The 19381-nt window shown below is 45.7% G+C and overlaps 4 protein-coding genes across 4 annotated transcripts; 2 read left to right on the forward strand and 2 right to left on the reverse strand.

Moving 5' to 3' along the window:
- Nucleotides 1-198: 198 nt before the first annotated feature.
- fez2a (fasciculation and elongation protein zeta 2a) lies at nt 199-5804 on the forward strand. Its single transcript, XM_084471485.1, has 9 exons — nt 199-652; nt 1259-1367; nt 1993-2118; nt 2711-2804; nt 3265-3518; nt 3891-3974; nt 4220-4295; nt 4386-4451; nt 5203-5804. The coding sequence occupies exons 1-9, from the start codon at nt 336-338 to the stop codon at nt 5217-5219; spliced, it is 1143 nt and encodes a 380-aa protein (XP_084327611.1). The 5' UTR covers nt 199-335; the 3' UTR covers nt 5220-5804.
- Nucleotides 5805-6973: 1169 nt separating this feature from the next.
- Nucleotides 6974-8622, forward strand: clec3ba (C-type lectin domain family 3, member Ba; the record flags this gene model as incomplete). The annotated part of the gene is made up of 3 exons (XM_084472147.1): nt 6974-7214; nt 7385-7483; nt 7813-8622. The coding sequence occupies 3 exons, from the start codon at nt 6974-6976 to the stop codon at nt 8211-8213; spliced, it is 741 nt and encodes a 246-aa protein (XP_084328273.1). The 3' UTR covers nt 8214-8622.
- A 507-nt stretch (nt 8623-9129) lies between these two features.
- On the reverse strand, nt 9130-15565 carry LOC311351222 (CUB domain-containing protein 1-like). The gene is made up of 9 exons (XM_084471324.1): nt 15376-15565; nt 14473-14688; nt 13969-14316; nt 13500-13871; nt 12176-12373; nt 11203-11586; nt 10767-11123; nt 10400-10487; nt 9130-10164 (listed from the first exon to the last, which is right to left on the reverse strand). Exons 1-9 carry the CDS (start codon nt 15443-15445, stop codon nt 9705-9707), a joined length of 2493 nt encoding a protein of 830 aa, XP_084327450.1. The 5' UTR covers nt 15446-15565; the 3' UTR covers nt 9130-9704.
- A 1109-nt stretch (nt 15566-16674) lies between these two features.
- On the reverse strand, nt 16675-17493 carry tmem158 (transmembrane protein 158; the record flags this gene model as incomplete). Its single annotated transcript, XM_084471416.1, has 1 exon — nt 16675-17493. Exon 1 carries the CDS (start codon nt 17383-17385, stop codon nt 16675-16677), a length of 711 nt encoding a protein of 236 aa, XP_084327542.1. The 5' UTR covers nt 17386-17493.
- Between the last annotated feature and the right edge of the window lie 1888 nt (nt 17494-19381).

A 19381-nucleotide genomic window follows, 5' to 3' on the forward strand; every position in this document is an offset into this window, starting at 1 on the left:
GAGAGAGAGGGCGGGACCTTCAGATACATGGGTTCACTCCGAGAGAGAGGGCGGGACCTTCAGATACATGGGTTCACTGCGAGTGAGAGGGCGGGACCTTCGTCTCGATGGGTTTAGCGGTGAGAGAGAGGGCGGGACTTTCCGTTACATGGGTTCAACGGTGAGAGAGAGGGCAGGAATTTCAATTACAGCGGAAATTGCGGTAGACCGGGATAACGCTTCAATACCCAATGCTCTCTCGTCCTTGTGCCTAAGAGGATGCTGAGGCTTGGCATTCCTCTGGCTCGTGCATCATTCACCAGGGAACATACGCTGGTCCGCGCGGACAGGCAGCCATGGCGGCGCTCGTCGCTCCATTCGATGATGAGCGGCAGGATTCGTTCGTCTTTGCGATGGTTTCAGATCACGAAATTCGCAAAAGTGGCGTGAACACGAAGGCAGAAGACGTGACGGGAGTCTTGGAGAGCCTCTCGGAACTACACAGAAGTAATCCAGGAGATATTTATTGCAGCTCCAAGTCAATGGAAAACCTTGTCAAAGATGCGGAGGACAAGTTGTTTGTATCCGTGTGCTTCCCAAATGCTGAAAGAGAATACGGCGGCGTCTCTCCCGCCTACGTAATCACAGAGGACACGTGGTTGAGTCAGGACGAGTGAGTGTTGAAGTGTTTCATATGGTCTGTAGGTTAGGGTTAGGGTTAGGTGGTTAGGGATAACCCTCAGCGTAACAAGATCTGCCCTGGAAATGTGACGGATCGGATTCCGCCGTCATTGGTTTCCCGAGGGCTGTATAATGGTCATCCATGAATTATGCATGAATATTTAATAGCATTTTGGGGAAACCACTCCGGAAGTGCGTGATGACATGGTAACAATACACGATACAATATATAATTGTATCGAAACAACAAAACAATGTGTGGACCACATTGGATCAGAATTGGCTTCATATTGGTTTTGCCTTATATGACCAAGTCAGAATTATACCTGACTACAACTTTCATCAAGGCTAAAATAAATCACATTACTCAAGAACCCTTTATATTATTAAAATAAGTAATAATAAAACAGACCTGTTCGGCTGCCATTGACCCAATTCCAGCTAATGCCCCAGTCAAATTTCCAGTGAGTAGAGTTGTGAGTATAGAATCTAGACTATGCCAATGTCAATGTGGTAATAATGGAAATACATGTTATACTTTGATTATAAACATATACTTCTAAATCATATGGTCTGTCTTCTCTCTGTTTTTCCCCAGGGTTTGGAACACTCTGACTCACAACTATGGCTGCATAACGCCCATTGACTGGAAACACTCCCGGACGCGCACCCTTCACACACCCCCTCTCACCCTGGAGCCCAGCCAAGTGAGACAGGCCCCTTTTAGTCTCATCACATTTAAGATTCATATCTAAAGATGAGGAGATAAAGTCTGATCACTGTATTTTACTTCATATTTGTTTTTGACCGATCATGTGGCTGGAGGTAGGGATCCGTATGCATGTAATGGTGCTCAATTACATGCAGTAATAAACAGACTCAGCCTGCAGTATTTAACTGTGAAGGAAATTGTTTGTTAACAAGGTCAACAAGATGTGTTAAAGGTTTCAAAACAATACCCTGTATAGTAGTCACTGTATAAATACACTTTAAAATCCCCTTGTGAGAGTTTCATCCACTCATGCGACCAACCTTTCTTTCCTACAACATCTCCGCAACAAAACAGGAAACATGGTGTAACTCTGCCCCTTGCAGTTTCTTGTTTCCGGCCCAGGCTCTGTGCCGTCTCCCCATGAAGTTCTGCTATAGCATAGTAGGACTGCTGGATCCCAGATAAACCCCAACTGATCCGTCTCTGATCTCTGATCTGTCTCCTCTCCCGTCTCCCCCTCCCCCGACCGACCAATCTGTTTGTCACACAAATCACAAATAGTAATTGTGCCAGGGTTTAGTGTTTTGATGAAATCCCCTCCCCCTGTGTTTCCATGGCAGAGGAGGAGTGATGTAACCACAGAGCTGTCTGGTGGGGAGGAGGAGGAGGGGCTGAGGGAACAGCTGGACATGCACTCCATTATTGTGCCTTTCCTAAACCAGGAGCCCCTCTTCACAGCAGAACAGGTAAGCATCGCCGGCCGTCCTCCCATGGTCCTTGGCGACCACCTCAGCATCCACATCGACCACCCAGAAGCTGAGGTCGGCACGCAGGACTTTTAAGATTATTTCCGTCTGCAGGCTTATCCTCAAGACTGATTTTTTTTTTTACCTGTGATACATTGAGTGTGTGTGTGTATGATTAATTTGCTGTGTGCATCTGTGATTGTTTTTTTTCTGCATGTGTATCTTTGTGATTATTCTTTGCTATGTGTGTGTGTGTTTGTTAATTGCTGTGTGGGTGTTTGTGTGTGTGTGTGTGTGTGTGTGTGTGTGTGTGTGTGTGTGATCTTTGCTGTGTGTCTGTGGTCATCACTGTGTGTTTGTGTTTGATTGTGCTCTGCTGTGTGTGTGTGTGTGTGTGTGTGTGTGTCTGTGTTTGATTGTGCTCTGCTGTGTGTGCGTGTGTTTGAGTGTGTGATTGTTCTTTGCTGTGTGTATGTGTATGTTTGAGTGATCTTTTCTATGTTTGTGTTTGTGTGTGTTTGTGTGTGTGTGTGTGTGTGTGTGTGCGTGTGTTTGATTGTTCTCTGCTGTGTTTGTGTGTGTTCCATGGCAGGTGATGGAGGAGCTAGAGGAGATGATGCAGGACTCTCTAGACATGGAGGCCTCCCTCTCCCTGGAGAACCGCCGCGGCTCCGGCTACGAGGAGAGTGAGTGATCACATGACCAGGGCGGGCTGATACTCATTAAAACACATGTCTGAGGGTCCTGAGCCCTTCTAATATACACACATTTTTTTATAAAACAATGTTATTTATCTGGTGCAATTCAGTGGGTAATTACTCATACTGTTGTCTTATTGAATTTTGTGTGTGCCTGTGTGTGTGTGTGTGTGTGTGTGTGTGTGTGTGTGTGTGTGTGTGTGTGTGTGTGTGTGTGTGTTTGTATGTGTTTGTGTCGGTCTGTACATGTGCGGGTCTGTGCGTCTGTGTGCTTTACGTGTGTGTGTGTGTGTGTGTGTGTGTGTGTGTGTGTGTGTGTGCGTGTGTGTGCGTGGCATGTGCCTGTGCGCACACATGGGTGCATGTGCATGTGTTTGTGTGTGTGTGTGTATGTGTGTGTGTGTGTGTGTGTGTGCGTGCACGCATGTGTGTCTGTGTGTGTTTCCAGGGCTGGGGTCCATGAGTGTTGCAGAGCTGAACGAGCTCCTGGAGGAGACGGAGACCAACATCCGGACGTTCTCTGAGGAGCTGATCCAGGAGCTGGCTCTTCGGGAGGAGCTGGACTTTGAGAAGGAGGTGAAGAACCGCTTCATCTCCGTCCTCATCGACGTTCAGAACAGGCAGAAGGAGCACCGGGAGTCCGTGAAGAGGAGAAAGAAGCTCAAGAGCCCCCAGAGCCAGCCGGAGAAGACCCGCGGAGCAGTCAGTTCAATTTGACTCTTTTTAATTTGACCCCTTTGATGGTCGTGGTTGAAGGCCGTGGCCGAGAGACGGCTTCTCGGACACATAGTATAACTCCAGGGGGTGTGTGTGTGTGTGGATGGGTGAAGCTCCGTCCGGGCAGTGATTGATGTTGATGTTCAAGGGAGGGTTAAGCTTCTCTGACACGGTGTGTGGCGGACTACAACATTTTTTTCTTTTTGATTTTAATTTTGATCCTATAATCCGTTCTTATTCCTTGTGTGACTCCTATGCTAAACTGATCTCTGCTTTGGTTTCCTAAATTAATTCCTGCTGGTCTCCTAATCTCTTATCATATTTTTCTCTTTCTCTCTTCATTCTCTCTCTCTTCAGCGCTTCAGCATGGAGGGACTTACCTCTGTGTTTCAAAACAGCTTCCGGCAAACGTTTGGTAGTGGATGCAGTGAAACTCAGCAGGTTACTCTCTACTTTCTCCTGCAGAAGGACTTATGTGAAGAGATGATAATAATGAACCTCAGAATCACATCTCTAGAAGATAAGCGTTCTTTTCCTGACCTGAAACGACTTCCTTCTTGTATTTGTTGTTAACCAGGAAAAATGCCATAAACCAGTGTTGATTTATGTTATAATTATGTTTGTATTTTATCTGCAACACATGAAAATGAGGATCTTCCATGTCCTTTTTTTTTTTTTTTCTTCAGTATTTGACCACATTAATACCTTATGAGAAAAGAGGAGGTCCTCCATCGATTGAAGACCTGCAAGTCTTGACCAACAGTGAGTTTCATCTTCCACTAATTGCATGATCGCTACTCCTAGACAAGTCAAGTATGATCTATGGATCTATTTCTTTGGTTTATTTTGCAGTTCTTCAAGCTATGAAGGAGAACAGTGACAAGGTGCCTGGTCTACTAACAGACTACATCCTCAAAGGTAAGCTGTTGGTTTTGAGTTGTCCTGTTGTGTTGACCTACAGTATGGGAAGTTTGTTGTTCCGTTTGTTGTTTGTGAACGGACACTGGGGTGTGTATTTCAATGACCAAACAACTGCTGTGGATGAACGAATGAATGAATTCTAGCGACTATCTGAACACATGGCTTTCCAGGTATCAGCCAGAAGAACACTGTTGGGATACTCCCATTTTTCATTAATTTCTTGTTATTTTCCAATCTTTTTCTGTTTCCAATCCCTCCTCTAATAATAAACTCCCTAGCTCTGATGTGAGAACGACACTCGGGAGAGGTTCGTGACACGCAATCACTCATGTTGCACACTGTGGGGCGCTGTTGGACCCCATAGTTTGTTGCACCCTCCCCCTCTCACCCGCCCCCCCCTCCCCCTAACTACACTACAGCTGTTGTGCAAACTGTGTCCCGACTTCTCCTTTTCTCATCACCTACCCCCCCCCCCCCCTTTCTAAAGTTGCTGTCCTAAGCAACGGTAGAATTCCTTCGGTGTCACAAGATATATTACCAATCGTACAGGGCCATCCCACCACGCATGGTAGTAGTGACCCGTGATGCTAAAACTACACACCGCTTCAAATCATAATCATCCTGTTACCGTTTGGTTTCCTATAAGTATTCCTTAAAGAATGGATCCTCCTTGTTGTTTTTTACCCCAGTTCTCCAATCATCCCTTTGGAGAATGTTTTGTTAAAATGCTTATGTGATTCCCTTGCAGTGCTTTGTCCGACGTGAACCAGAGAGACTGTGTCTACATTGTCTGGAGAAGCTTCTAGCAGCGAGTGGGGTACCATGTTCACCATGAGATGAAGAGGACTCATCATACATTTTCACATTACCATCCTTTATTTATTCCTCCAAACTTATATTTTCATGTTTTTATTTCATGCCTCATTTATTTTACGTGGATTACGGTAATTTGACGGCATCAGTGTTTTAACAGAGATACTGTTTTCATCTGTTAGTATTGTTTGAATGTTTAGTTTGAGTTCATTTTTTTGTATACTGTGAGTTTTAAATGAGGTCCTTTGAGATAAAAAAACAAAAGCGAATGGATATTGTAGAAGTATTGTGTGAGAGAATATTTCCCAACAGATGCACCCTTTCTCCAAACCCGTAGCGATCATGAAGAGACCGGAGCTATTTGCACCCGGTACAGTCGCCCCTGGCTTCTGCCTCGGTGTACCCCGTTCTCCAACCACAGAGGGTGTGGGAAAACTAAAACCCTGATATGCAATTCAGTATTGTTACTGTACGGAATCTTCACTGTTAACTTAACTTCACAGTTAAGTCGTCTGGGACAGTTGGTATTGGCAATGCAGACACCCCCATCGGATTTCAAGGAAGGGGTATTGCTTAATGCCAAGGCACCGTTCTCAGGGCTGAAACACAGCACTGCCATGTGACTGTTGACTCATTAACTTCCTATGCAGTTGGTACAGAAAAGTGACCTTTGCACGTCCTCCGAACACTGAGACACAGACTGGGTCTCTGCATCAGAGACGCTGTAATGAACTTCCCTTTGCACGCACACAGTGAGAACTTTGCACAGTGAAATCTTAACGTTTGGTTACTTAGTTATTGAGTTAACTTAGTTATTTCTTTGATCAAATGGTCAAATTGCCTTTGCTGGATATTTTTTACATTGCTTTTATGGCAAATAATAAATTGGTGGACTTGCTAAAGGCTTGATTTTCAATTGATTATGTACAAATTGTTCAATAAACACTACAACTAAGACATGTCCTTGTTCCTTGTCAGGCATTGGCTTGAGAGTAATAGAAGAAAAACAACAGTCTTGTCTAAATATGTTCATAGTTGAGTAACCAGTATTTCACATAGTGAACCATAACTGAACTTTGACTGCTAAGGCCTAAAACGGAACATTTATTTTACACAAGGTTAATTATTATGGCGTGTAAGCCAGAAGATGACATGGAAAAATTCATTTAAGCAGCTAAGATTAAATGAAGATTTAAGCAGCTTTATGCTAAAGTTCCGGACAGCATGCTATAGAAGACATGTTCAAAACAAAGGAGAACAACCAAAACAACGTTTTGTACATGATGTAAGCCTCTGCCCATGTGTCTGCTGGGCATGCTCCAGTTTCCTGAGAAGAACCAGATGCAGACCCTGGACTGAGGGCCAAAACATACTGAGCTTTGGCCGGCCATCACTAGGAATACAGCAGGCCTTGTGTGCCAGAAACACTGAGAGATTTAGTGTACAGTTTGATTAGCAGGCAGCCAGGAATTCTCTGAAACACATGTTAAATGAAGATTGGTTAATGATCGTTTGGTTAATTGTTCGTCTCTTTAGTGGCCCCCAAAAAATGTTTGAAACAGCCAAAGTAGCTATTGATTATGCTGTTAAAATAATGCTTAATCTCCCTGGAGTCCTGTATTAGGCAAAAAAGAGGCAATGATATAAGACAATAATGAGACATCTGCAAACCATTTGGTGTGTTCAAGATAGCATTTCCTCATACAATGCTGTGCCGCCACTTCTGGGGTGTAAGACTCACATCTGCTTTTGGCCAAGTCCTCACAGCTACACAGCACTTTGGTGTTTCACCATCAGTACATGAAAACAGCCTGTATAACATTGCTTTTAAAAGTGTTTTTGTGATGGACCTTAGAGGGGCTTGCTTGATGTTATGTTTCCTTCTACTGGTGAACCCCACTCTTCAGCAGACCACTGCAAGTGCAAAAAAGAAGAATGCAAGGAAAGGTAAGGCTTGTTTTCTTGACATTTCAAATGAAATCATTTCATTGTACACATCCTCATGTTCTTTGCAGCTCATGAAATACGGGCCGCTCATCAAAAGTCAAGTAACAAAAACCAAGGTTCCCTAAGGATAGATCTTGATCTTCATTTGGTTCTTCTTGTTACTTTAACAGAGGCTGCAAACAATGCTGTGATCGAGAAGATGAAGAAACAGATTGATGATATTTTAGTAGAGCTGAATCTACTGAAAGAACATCAAGCATTACAAACAGGTAAAGTATCTGAAAAGGAACTTGCCAACAATCAAGAACAATATTCAGGTTTTAAGTTATGATTATTGAAGCATTGACTAGGGGTTACATAACTAGTGTGTGAAAGGCACATAGGGGTGTAACAGCATTGACTAGGGGTTACATAACTAGTGTGTGAAAGGCACATAGGGGTGTAACAGCATTGACTAGGGGTTACATAACTAGTGTGTGAAAGGCACATAGGGGTGTAACAGCATTGACTAGGGGTTACATAACTAGTGTGTGAAAGGCACATAGGGGTGTAAGATGTCTGACTTCTAATTTGTTCTACTACCACCGCAAACGCACAGTTTGCTTGCGAGGCACAAAGGTTCTGGGCAAGTGTTTCCTGGCGGATCCTGTAAAGAAGAACTACCATGCAGCCAGTGAAGACTGCATCGCCAAGGGGGGCAGCCTGGGCACCCCTGTGACAGGGGCTGAAAACGACCGGCTCTATGAGTACGTGCTCCAGAGCATCGGCTCAGAGGAGCACGTCTGGTTAGGGATCAATGATATGATCACTGACGGCCAGTGGGTGGACCAATCGGGGCAGGGTGTGCGCTTCAAGAACTGGGAGACGGTCATCACTCTGCAGCCGGACGGTGGGCGGGACCAGAACTGTGCCATCATGTCCACCTCGGCCAATGGGAAATGGTTTGATGAAAACTGCCGTGCTGAAAGGGTGTCTGTGTGTGAGTTTAATATTGTTTAGTAAGGACTGACGCTTTCGTCCTTTTGTAAGACATGAAGCATGTTTATGTGTGAACCGATATTCAGAGGAAGTTGTAACCTGTGCATGCAAATAAAAACAAAACCGAATTACTAATTTCTAAAACATAATGAAATGACGGAGCTTGTCAGGAATGCAGGACGGAGAAAGCTAAAACCATTGGCCTCTATATATATACTAATATATTAATGAACACATATACTCATGTATATATATACTAATGAACACATCAGCATGACATTTTACTCCATTTATATGTATTATACATTTGCGTTATACATTTTATAGAAACATTGATGCAGACTACATTTATCCTTTATAGGGCACAAAAACAGACAGATAATTCTGCCCTTGCCGTTCAATAAGAAAAAATAAACCCATTTATTGTTTTCATGGTTGTCCAAAGAGGTCTTTTTCTGGGAAATGGGGGGCTGCAAGATTTGATCACAAACAGTCATAGGAGTTCAGTGACTGTATGCCATGCAAAGCACTTTGAGGATTAGTCACCGTTCTTCTTCAGTCTTCTACTTAAGTCTTGCAAACAGAAGCTCTTATGAGTGTCTCTGACCTGATGCATGGATCTTTCTTATCATCTGATCGGTGCCTGCAGCCCAAGTATACTATATAAATCCACAAGGTATGTTGAGTCAGTGAATAATTGTTTGGCACTAATTCTACATCGACTACAAACTCTGCATTGTCAGTTATCAGATATTTGAATATTTTTTGCATTGGGAGAAAAATAACCATGATGGCAGGATGTGACTAAGCAAATACTGAAGTTCTCATGTGCGGAAATTTACCTTTCCACAGTATGGAAAACCAAAGGCATCTTGTCAGCTCTCGTTGGACATTTGGTGCTGACTGAATCTCACACAGGAGGCTCACCTATTTTTAATGCCCTGGGACAAAATGGGCCAATCCAAGTGATGAGTGAATATGACTGGTTGGTTGAAAGAAATCATACAAAGATTGATTTATTATTCATTTGTCAATATGAAATCTGCATTTCATTACTTGGGCAAAACAGAGATACATAACACAATATATACATATTGTGTGTTGTAACATCCGTCATCGGGTTTGACATGAAATATGCCCACAGAGTTCAACATAACACAAATATAAATACTCCAAATATAAACTACTTCAAAAGGCAAATGCTCCAAATTCTGCCAAACACAAACTGTAGCTCTCCATGTCTCAGGTCCGTTGACCGTATCTCTAACACAGTGATCAATGCACAGGCATCTTCACACCAATCAGAGAGGAATTCCTACCAGGTTACTACAGAGGGCTTGGACCGAGTTCATCCTGTTCTCATCCTCCGTGGCTTTGGTGGGACGATAGCAAAGAAAAGAGGTGGATGGCCTCTTCATAAGGCTTTAGCATCTGTCCTCACATCCACACCAGGGAATGTGTTCTTGGGTGGGGGTTAGGCGGGGGGTCCTGAGTGGTCTCAACCGGTCCCTCTCATCGGTCACTTCCCTCCGGCTCCATCCGAGCCCCCAGCGCTGGCCGTTCAGAGGCGGGCACTTCGGGGGCTCCGAGGTCACTCTGGCCATCAGGGGCTTGCAGGTCGTCGTGGATCATGGGCTGGTCCCGGCTGGCTCGGTTGGCTCGAGGAACCGGCGGGCCTATGTGAGGCGTCCCCGGGAACGGCCGGTAGGTGCCCACCTCTGGGTTGATAGCAGACGGTGGTCTGCTATGGGGGTCTGTCGGCCCGGTGAACGGCCGGTACGTAGCCACGTCTTCATCCTCTTCCATATTCAGCTCCTTCTTCAGCAGGTGTGTGTAAACCAGTGTGTCCTCGATGGAGGCGTAAACGTGGTACTCGTCTTCTCCGGGCAGGTTACTCTCCCCGGGTCGGAAGACGGCCCCGGCAGGGTTGTAGACGGACACTTGATCGCGACTCAACTCCTTCTTCTTCTTCCTGAGAACATTGGCGATGAATAGATCGATTAATAGACGAATAGAAGTCAGTCGTTTTAATTGAGTCCCTTTAAAAAACAACACAAAAGAAAACTAGGATATTCTTAAGATTTAAATTTAAATAAATCCATGTATTTGGGAGGAATATATTGTGAATATATTGTGTAATAAATGATTTACAAATCAATAACAATGCAACGTCGCCGACGCCATATTGGCCGTCGGGGTTGGCTCACCTGATGACCACACAGACAACGGCCAACACAACAGCCGAGATCACCAGCAGGACTGACACCACGCTTGCGATGACGGTCAGCAGGAAGTCTGTGCATCAACAAACAAGAACAAAACACTCGTGAATCCTTGCTCTACCACAATTATAATTAATCTCTCTCTCTCTCTCTCTCTCTCTCTCTCTCTCTCTCTCTCTCTCTCTCTCTCTCTCTCTCTCTCTCTCTCTCTCTCTCTCTCTCTCTCTCTCTCTCTCTCTCTCTCTCTCTCTCTCTCTCTCTCTCTCTCTCTCTCTCTCTCTCTCTCTGCAACTAATACAGCCCCTTAATTCAAATTCCTCTTTGGGATTTCTTGAATGCATGCTTTGCTTACTCCTGCTCTTGCGCAGCGTCATCTGGGTGAGCATGCTGAACTGTCCGTTCTCCAGCATGCAGTTGGATATGTTCAGGTAGAAGGAGCCGGGGGCGTCCACCTGTTCTTCCGCCTCCTCGTCCTCCCGCCGGCTGTACATCTCCTCGGCGGAGCCCAGCAGGCGGAGCCGGATGCTGGTGTGGCGGTTGCTGCACTTGGGCTGGCTGAGGTTGACGAACACTAAGTGGGCCTCCTGCTTGGCGGGCACTTTGACAATCCAGGAGACGCTGGAGTACGACTGCATGCCTGCCGGCCAGCCGGGGCTGGCCAGGAGAGTGGGCGCGCTTCCCTTCGGCAACAGGGTGAATATGTAGTCCTCTGGCGACACACGGATCACAAAACATCAGATACCGATCAAAGGAGAAGATGTGACACGCTGGCACAGTAACGGGTTTACCTGTGATCTCCTCCTTGAAATGAGCCCTGAGCTGAGACTGAGGCGTGGAGAGCTGGAGCCCTCTTGGGCTCGCCTGGTCGACGGAGGCAGTGATGGACACGTTGGTGCGGAACTGGATGCTCTGGATGTGCCCCCGGGGGCAGAACGTTCCGAGGGAAGTGCGGCCGTCGTCCGAGGCAACGGCGAGAACCAGGCTGCTGTTGCAGAGCTGGCCGGGGAGCGAATGCTTGAGTCCGTCACCAGGGCTGAGGATCTCCGTGCTGCCCTTGGCGTCGTGAACCAGGGACCAGGTGACGCTCCGCAGGGGAGCGGGGAGACAGGAGGGCAGCGAGGGGACGAGCAGGGGGAAGGGCTTCTTGGAGCAGTCCTTTAGCTGACGACATTCTGGGAAAGAACATAATACACAAAAAAGTATCAGGATCACGGAAAGATTGAGGATAATGTGGTTGAATACGTTTTTTTTTTTTTTTATCATTACAACTTCAACGTCCAAGCAATGTTGTTCTGATTAGCAGTCTAGCATTTCTGAAATACACAATCAGCTAGTTGATAAAAGTTGCTTAAAGAAACCTCAGTGTGCAGCACTCTGTGTGTGGTATCTTCGTTGTACTCATTGCGACTACTAGGACTGCATAACAACCAGTGCTGTTCAACACGTTTCAGGAAAGGTACAACAGTCAAGTTAATTATAAGGGTGGACACTTTTGACCAAAACTACTGGGTGGCTCTATGGCAACAAAGGAAATGTACCCCGCTGAAGCTAAGCGTCTATATTTACTCAGAGCTTCAGCTGGTGATAAACACATGCTTTCAATGGAGATGTCTACTGTAAGAAAAACATAGAATCCCATCTATCGTACCCTTTGAACACAACAATACTGTGGTAGTTTCAGTACTTTATAGTAAGTACTTTAGGAGGGGTCAATCACACAATGAGGTTATTGATACATATACATGACTCAAATATAATCACCGATGACTCTGCTGGCCGTGACCCAAACGTCTGCTGGAGAACAGTCCTGGAAAGACAGTTGTGCAACACCGTATGACGGAACCAGGATGGCCCCCTTGGCCGTGGAGTTCATTGTCATCTGACAATCCGAGTCAGGTCGGATCTTCTCCAGGTTCAGGGAAAGACCCTGCATTTGCCTCAGGTCCACAGAGCACAACACTACAAATGGAGACGTCAATATTGAAAAACACACTCAATAATAACAGATGGAAAAATCGATAGTGCGCACATTGCGCACAGACAGTGACCTGTATCGTCCCTTTTTTTCTTTCCTTGTTGCTTGCCTGAACACGCATTGTCTATCTCCAGCCGAGTTACAACACACACATGACTCAGTGCTTAGGGCATTTGGGGAGCTCCCTGAAGTTCTGAGCATCACGCTTAATCTTTCCAGAAGTTTCCCCACCAGTACTCGGAAATCCAAATGCAAGTTTATGTAGTACAAAACCCACAGGGGGAAGTCTGGTATTAACCTGGTGGGCTGTGTCCTAACAAGATAGGATATCTAGAGGAAAAGGCAATGTCTATGTGTCTATATTGGACATTCCCAACAGAGTGTATAATCAAGTATTGATCTGTTTTTTCTTGCCCCTTCAGAGGGTTAGGAGGGTTGTCTGTGGTCCGTGGATCCCTTTGAGAATGGAACTGGGATTAAGGTCAAAAACAATCAAATGGAGTGTCATATCTAGGGATGGGACTCAGCTTGGAATATGAAGTAAGAATACATTTTATGAAGGGTTAAACAAACCTGCAACTTGTTAACTTGCAATAAAATATTTATATGCAACGTTTTGTTGCTAGACTTCAGGCAAATGGCTTATGACAATGAGATGTCATCTTAATTAGGGAGTGGCTGCAAACCTGCAAGCAATCCCATTATCCATGTGCATTAGGAAGGCCTCAAAACCCTGCACTAAAATAAATACAGAGGTCATAACTTTTAAAGCACACCCGTATACACCAGTATAAAAGGAATAATATACCAGTACACCAGTATACACCAGTATAAAAGGAATAATATACCAGTACACCAGCATACACCAGTATAAAATGAATATTATACCAGTACACCAGCATACACCAGTATATTTGTAATGATATACAAGCACACCAGTATACACCAGTATATCAGGAATGATACACCAGTAATATTAAACCAGCATACACCAGTATATCAGAAACAATTTGCCAGTACCCACCAGATCCCCAGTAATGATAAACCAGTGTACCCCAGTACACCAGCAATGCCCCACCCCAGCAGGAAGCCACACACAGCTGCACACACCTGGTTTGCCGCTGGGTGTCGAGGTCACCCTGAGGTGGAGGGACAGCCCGTGGGGGCTGCCCCGTGTGCGGTCCATCTCACAGTTCTTCAGGGTCATGGTGAAGTTGTGCTTCTCCTGGGCTGGCTGGGGGTCCGTCAGCCCCAGCACCAGCACACCCCTCCCGCTGTCGCTGTACTCCACGGCGGCGCCCTTCTTCCGACAGGCCGGCTGCGTGTGGTTCACCACCTGGACCGTGGCGCCGTGCTTCCGGGGAACCTGGAACTCCCATTGGACCAGGTCGTCGTCTGGGAAACTCTGTGGGTAGTTTGGGGAGAGCAGCTCCACCGGCGACGAACTCCCCGTCGGCAGAACCACTTTGATTTTGGCGAGAGCTGAAAGGAGGCAGAAATCAAGGGCATTGTTCCGTTGAATGGCGGGACTTTTTCACCATGAAAACCATGTGAGTATACATTGTGTCAACAAGCTCACATTTTATCTCCTCCCCGACGGACACATCGAAGCGTCCAGCTTGTAGTGGTTCCTTGGCGGGCACATGCAGAGAGAAGGTTCCCTGGTTCAGCACCTGGGCTTGGCTGATGGGGCCGGTTCTGCAGTACCACCCGATGTCCACTCTCCCCACCGCCTGGAGGCTGTAGGTGTGCTTGTCTGGGCACGCTTGTGAGGAATGGATCTGCCTCAGACCAGTCCTGGTGAAGTCTATCAGAAACGCTTTGGGTGCTGCCGCCTTCAGGGTCCAAACGTAGGTGCGGTTGGTGACCAAGAGGGAGTTTTGTTCCGCCATGATGATATCTCCATTGCAGGAGTGTGTAGTGCATTCTAAAGACAGCAATTACCATGGCAACAAAAAAGAGTGTTCAAAGACGTGATCAAATATTGTGAGTATTCAGAGCCAATGGATAATATGATCATATCGTTACATAACGCAGCCATCCGTTCCATTGTGCTCAGTGATGCATGCGAACCAATCCTTACCTATATTCCGACGCACTTCCAAGTGGATCAGGTCTTCAGGTTTGGGGCACTTGAACTCCACTGAGACAGAGTCAGGGCCTTGTAACAGAACCGATGCGTTGCATGTTTGTTTCCGACCCACGATGCACACAGGGCACGCTGACTGTCTGCCATTATTACTGTTACTAAAGATGTAGCTAGTGTCCCTGTCAAGGCTGAGGGTCTGGATCTGGAACCCTGGATAGAACGGACACACATTAATAAACATGTCCTGCATGTTATAACTGTAACTGTATAACATGTATAAGAGGATGGACGTCCGTGTCAAAGGCGGTGGCTTGTTTCTTGTGACTTTATGTCCTACACATTTTCACCATGGTTTTTGATAGGAAATAGTTTGTGTTCCCATTCAGAGCATGTTTGTATTTGCAGGACAGAGCTGTGTTGGGAGAGATTAGGCTTTGCACACAATCACCCTTGATGTACCCACTCCAGTGCAAACAGTGGCCTGTATACACACACAAGCACACACCACTCCACCACTCACAACACACACACACACACACACACACACACACACACCCAACAACGATTTATTTCTCTCCTCAACGGGCATCTCAACGAGATACAGATACCTTTCCCAGGCAAAATGTGTCAATTTAAAGTAAAGGTTTAAAATGGATCACACATCGGTTCAGCGGCCATTCAACCAATAGGTACGTGTAGGCCTACAATAAAAAACGAAATAGGCCTACATGTGGATACACACACAGACACACACCCACACCCACACCCATAGGCCTACGTCTTATTCATTATTGAGATCGCATAACAGCAGAAACTTTTCCAGAACTCCAACACGCTTTACTCTCTCCCTCGTAAAATGTCATTAAGCAACCACAGTCAGAGGAGGACGTGACTAACCTGATACATTGAGAATCGCAGCTGTGAGTAGGAGCACCCCTACGGCCCGTCGGAGCGCTGATGAGACCATGGTCGAACAACAGGTGGTGGTAAGTCGAAGCCCCTGGAAAGTGGCGGTTGTATTTCATAATGGAAGACAATTCATAGCGCCGAAAATGATGTCAGATATTTTAAGGTAACGAGCAGTTGATTATTCGCCTACTACTGACTGCCTACTTCCTGTAGTGGGACACCACACCTCTTCCAGGTAAGGCGGGGCACCAGGCCCCGTTTCACGCTCCATATAGCATCTAGTTGCCTCTAGTAGCCTGCCGTGTCTAAGTTCAGTACAGGCCTATGCGTATACAAAATAAAGTAGTAGTAGGCTACCGCCATTTAAATCTGTCTTTAGCCATTATAGCTATTCTTTTGATCAAAAATGTTTTACGAAAACTTTCCACGCTTATTCCAATTAGTCCCTCCAAATAAATGAATGGATTGGAAACATGTTTTACTTAAACCAACCAGTAGGCCACTATGTAGGCCTAAGCCATGTGCTCCACGTAAATAACAAAAAAAGACTTCCTTGCTCTCTTAAAATGCAATTATTACTCTGTATAGCGAATTATTACTAGACTAGAGTATATATATATATATATATATATATATATATCACACACACACACACACACACACACACACACACACACACACACACACACACACACACACATTCATTTGGAAATTAGAGTATGAAACTGAGAAGATATTGTAAATATTATATCGTTTTATTTTCATTATAGTAATCGTAACATAAATACAACTGATCACTTTTCTTATGTTGAACTTGATATTATAAATCGGACAATATAAATGTTCGCATCTTCTCTATCTTTAGAAACCTTTTATATTCTGAGAATATGTTAAGAATATACTTTTAAACCTTACAAGTGTATTTTAAAGTCGACTAAATAAGTTATCATATGACAGCACAGTTTAAAGAACATTTTCTATGTAAAAATCCTATTCCTAAATATAAGCGAAAAGTAAAATAATCTATAAAGTTCCAAAACTATACAGAGTTTTAGGATAAAAGTTAGCACGGTTACGCTGACCTACAAAAAGGCCTACACGGGTTAAAAACAAACACACCTAGGCAATAGACAATGCTCCATTATTACAGGAGCTCACCTTGAGGTCTAGCGGCTAAATCTAAACCAAACCCCATTTGGCTTAACGTATTACAAACCTCCGCTGGAATGGCTACAAACAGTATAGGCAGCACAGGCTTTTTCTCCAGAAAAAAAAGAAAAACTTGAATTATCTCGGCCGTCTCTGCTCCATCCCATTGGGCAAAAACCCTGCAATGATGGGCACCGGCCATATGAGAGCAGCAACGCTCCACACGATGATGACCAGGGTCATGAAGCACGCCACCAGCGTCGACTCGATGGGCTTTCGGTTGAGCCTCCAACTTTTGTCCCCCTTGAGTTCATCCAGGCTAAAATCCACGCAGCAGAAATTGATCGAGTCCCCGGTCCCCTGCTGGCCCCTCGACCTGCCCTGGCCGAACCTCCTATACCGGGAGAGACCGCAGCCCACGCACAGCCTCAGCTCCTGCTGCCCACCGGTCACGCCGAGGTGCTCGATCACCACCGGCGACATGGCCCTGTTGAAGGAAGCCGAGAAAAAAGCCCTTCCGTGGTTGTTGGTGGTGTATATGAACACGTCGCACTGGAACCCGAAGTTGCTGTCCCAGCGAGCCACCAACGAGGTGGGCAGGAGCCGCTGGACGCTCACGTTGCACTGAGACGGGGTCTGGAGGGAGCCGTCCGACGACGAGGCTTCGCTGTCCTCCGCCGCGGATCTCTTGGAGTAGCGGACGTCGACCTCCAGGTTGGCCAGGAACCTGTTGGTCGAGTTGACGGGCGGCAGGAGCAGGTCTTCGTCGCTCCAGCCGTGGCATAGCTGGAGCAGCCCGGCCACGGCGGTCACTGCCCGCAGAAGGGTCGGCGGCGAGATGTTCAGCATGGCATAGGGCGCGTCTCTGCCCGGTGCATGGTGTTCTGGGAAGCCGGGTACCGTGTTGTAGCCGAGCTCTCTGGTTGTCCTCTCCGGTGGGGATGGGGAACCAGACCGTAGTCCTACTGTAGTCCCGCTGGAGCGCCGTAGACCGCCACCAGATCACACGAAATATAGGTAGCGGACTGGGTCCTACTGTAGTCCTGGCAGGAGAGCTGTGCACACACCGACACACGACCGCTAGAAATAGTAACGTCACTCAGGTTTCTACTCTTTCTGTGGTTTTGGGGGTTTCTATTCTTGAAGTAGCCTGGTGATGACTTATTCTTCTCAATCGTCTCGTGTTGTAGGGCGGGAAGATGTAAGGCATATTTCGGGTTGTCCTCGCCATGCGCGACACCCCCCCGTGCTCCAGCCCTTGTGTCGTCAGTACTGTGAACGATGAGCACGAGAGCTTGCAGGCAGGAGTGGCGGGAGAAAGATCCACCTGCGCGGGGACACGCGGCGCGTTTCCAAATGCGCGCGCGGCTCCCGTTGCCTTCTTGGAGATGCAGAGCAATAACAATTCGAGTTGAGCCACATGAGATTTAAAGCGTGATAGTATTTTGTAACGTGCTTCATTATACGGGAAATTATAATGATTGACAATAAACCAAAAATAAATAAATATGGAATAGGCTCATAGGCCAATAGTTCATTTCATATTATTTAAAAAAAAAACATATGTTTCAATGTCAATAATTCGTCTCTAACTGTGCCATGGTGTTCATAATCATAACATTGAATTGTTTAACATTTAAACGACTCCAATTCCAACAAATTGCCTTACACTCATCTTATTATTTTGATTGAGGTCATTTTAGATATGAGGCTTGAATACAAGCCCCCCCCCCCCCCCCCACACACACACACACACATACATTTTTGTTAGTACAATTATCACATGGTTGTTTCTAATCACATTTAGATCCGGGGACGCAGCTGCAATTTCTTTCTTCCTGAGAGCTTATAATAACACCCGTTGTAGTGGCACACACCTGGTCTTGTGTGGCACCTCCTGCTGCCTCAAACCTCCCCACTCCTATACGTGCGTCACTCTGGTCCCTGTTTTTTGTTAATTAAATTATGCTTTCACAAATCTATCTTCTGAGGTCAAGGAAATCGAGCCTCTGCTGAAACAAAAAACAAGAAGCAACGACTGTTCCTCTGCTGTCGAATGGGCGACATTCTGAGCTGCCAAACGTCCATTGTTTACATTTCACTTGCCTTACTGATATAGGCCTACTGATGTTAGCAGAATACACAGATGCACACCTACTCCCAGCTGAGGTTTGCATATTAGCCTACTCCCTTCAAACTAAACGTTTTGGGGATCTCCGAATCGTATTTAAGCGTAATCCCTTATAATCACCTGACACAACGCTATAGGAAAGTAATGAAGCCTACGTACACAAAGCACCTTTTCATCATTGGGAATAGTCAGTTAAAATAACATAATCAGCTGATTCATGTGGGGATAAATAACCATTAGCTATTCTGTTTAATCTTCATCAGAGAATACGAACGCTGCCACTTACATAAACAGTTTTTTGTCCCCCTATAATGGTGTGATTTACTCTAGTGCTGCCTGAGTGTGCATTTGATGTAAGGGCCAGCTGAATAAAAAGGCGCTGATGACTTAGTGTAATTAGAATACGTCTCCTTCTCTGGTCGCTTTTACGAAGAGGGCTAGTCCAATTTACCCAATCTCACACCACTTGTTTTGGCCCCTTTCCTGTCCTCTCCAGACATACTAGTTCACCCCAACACTCCCAGTCATTTCACGCGCCTCCTCCACACAAGATTCTCTTGAGGCAATCTGCGGGCAAACAGCAAAAAATGTAAATGACTTTTGTGTTCATTAATTATGCTATAAAAATGTAAATTGCTTCAGTGCCAAAATGCAAATGTCACAGAGATAAAAGTCTCTTGTGCCAAAGGAGAATATATAAAAGATTTGTTTCCT

The sequence above is a fragment of the Micromesistius poutassou genome (assembly GCF_964030765.1).
Source record: "Micromesistius poutassou genome assembly, chromosome: 8".
Classification (NCBI taxonomy): Eukaryota; Metazoa; Chordata; class Actinopteri; order Gadiformes; family Gadidae; genus Micromesistius; species Micromesistius poutassou.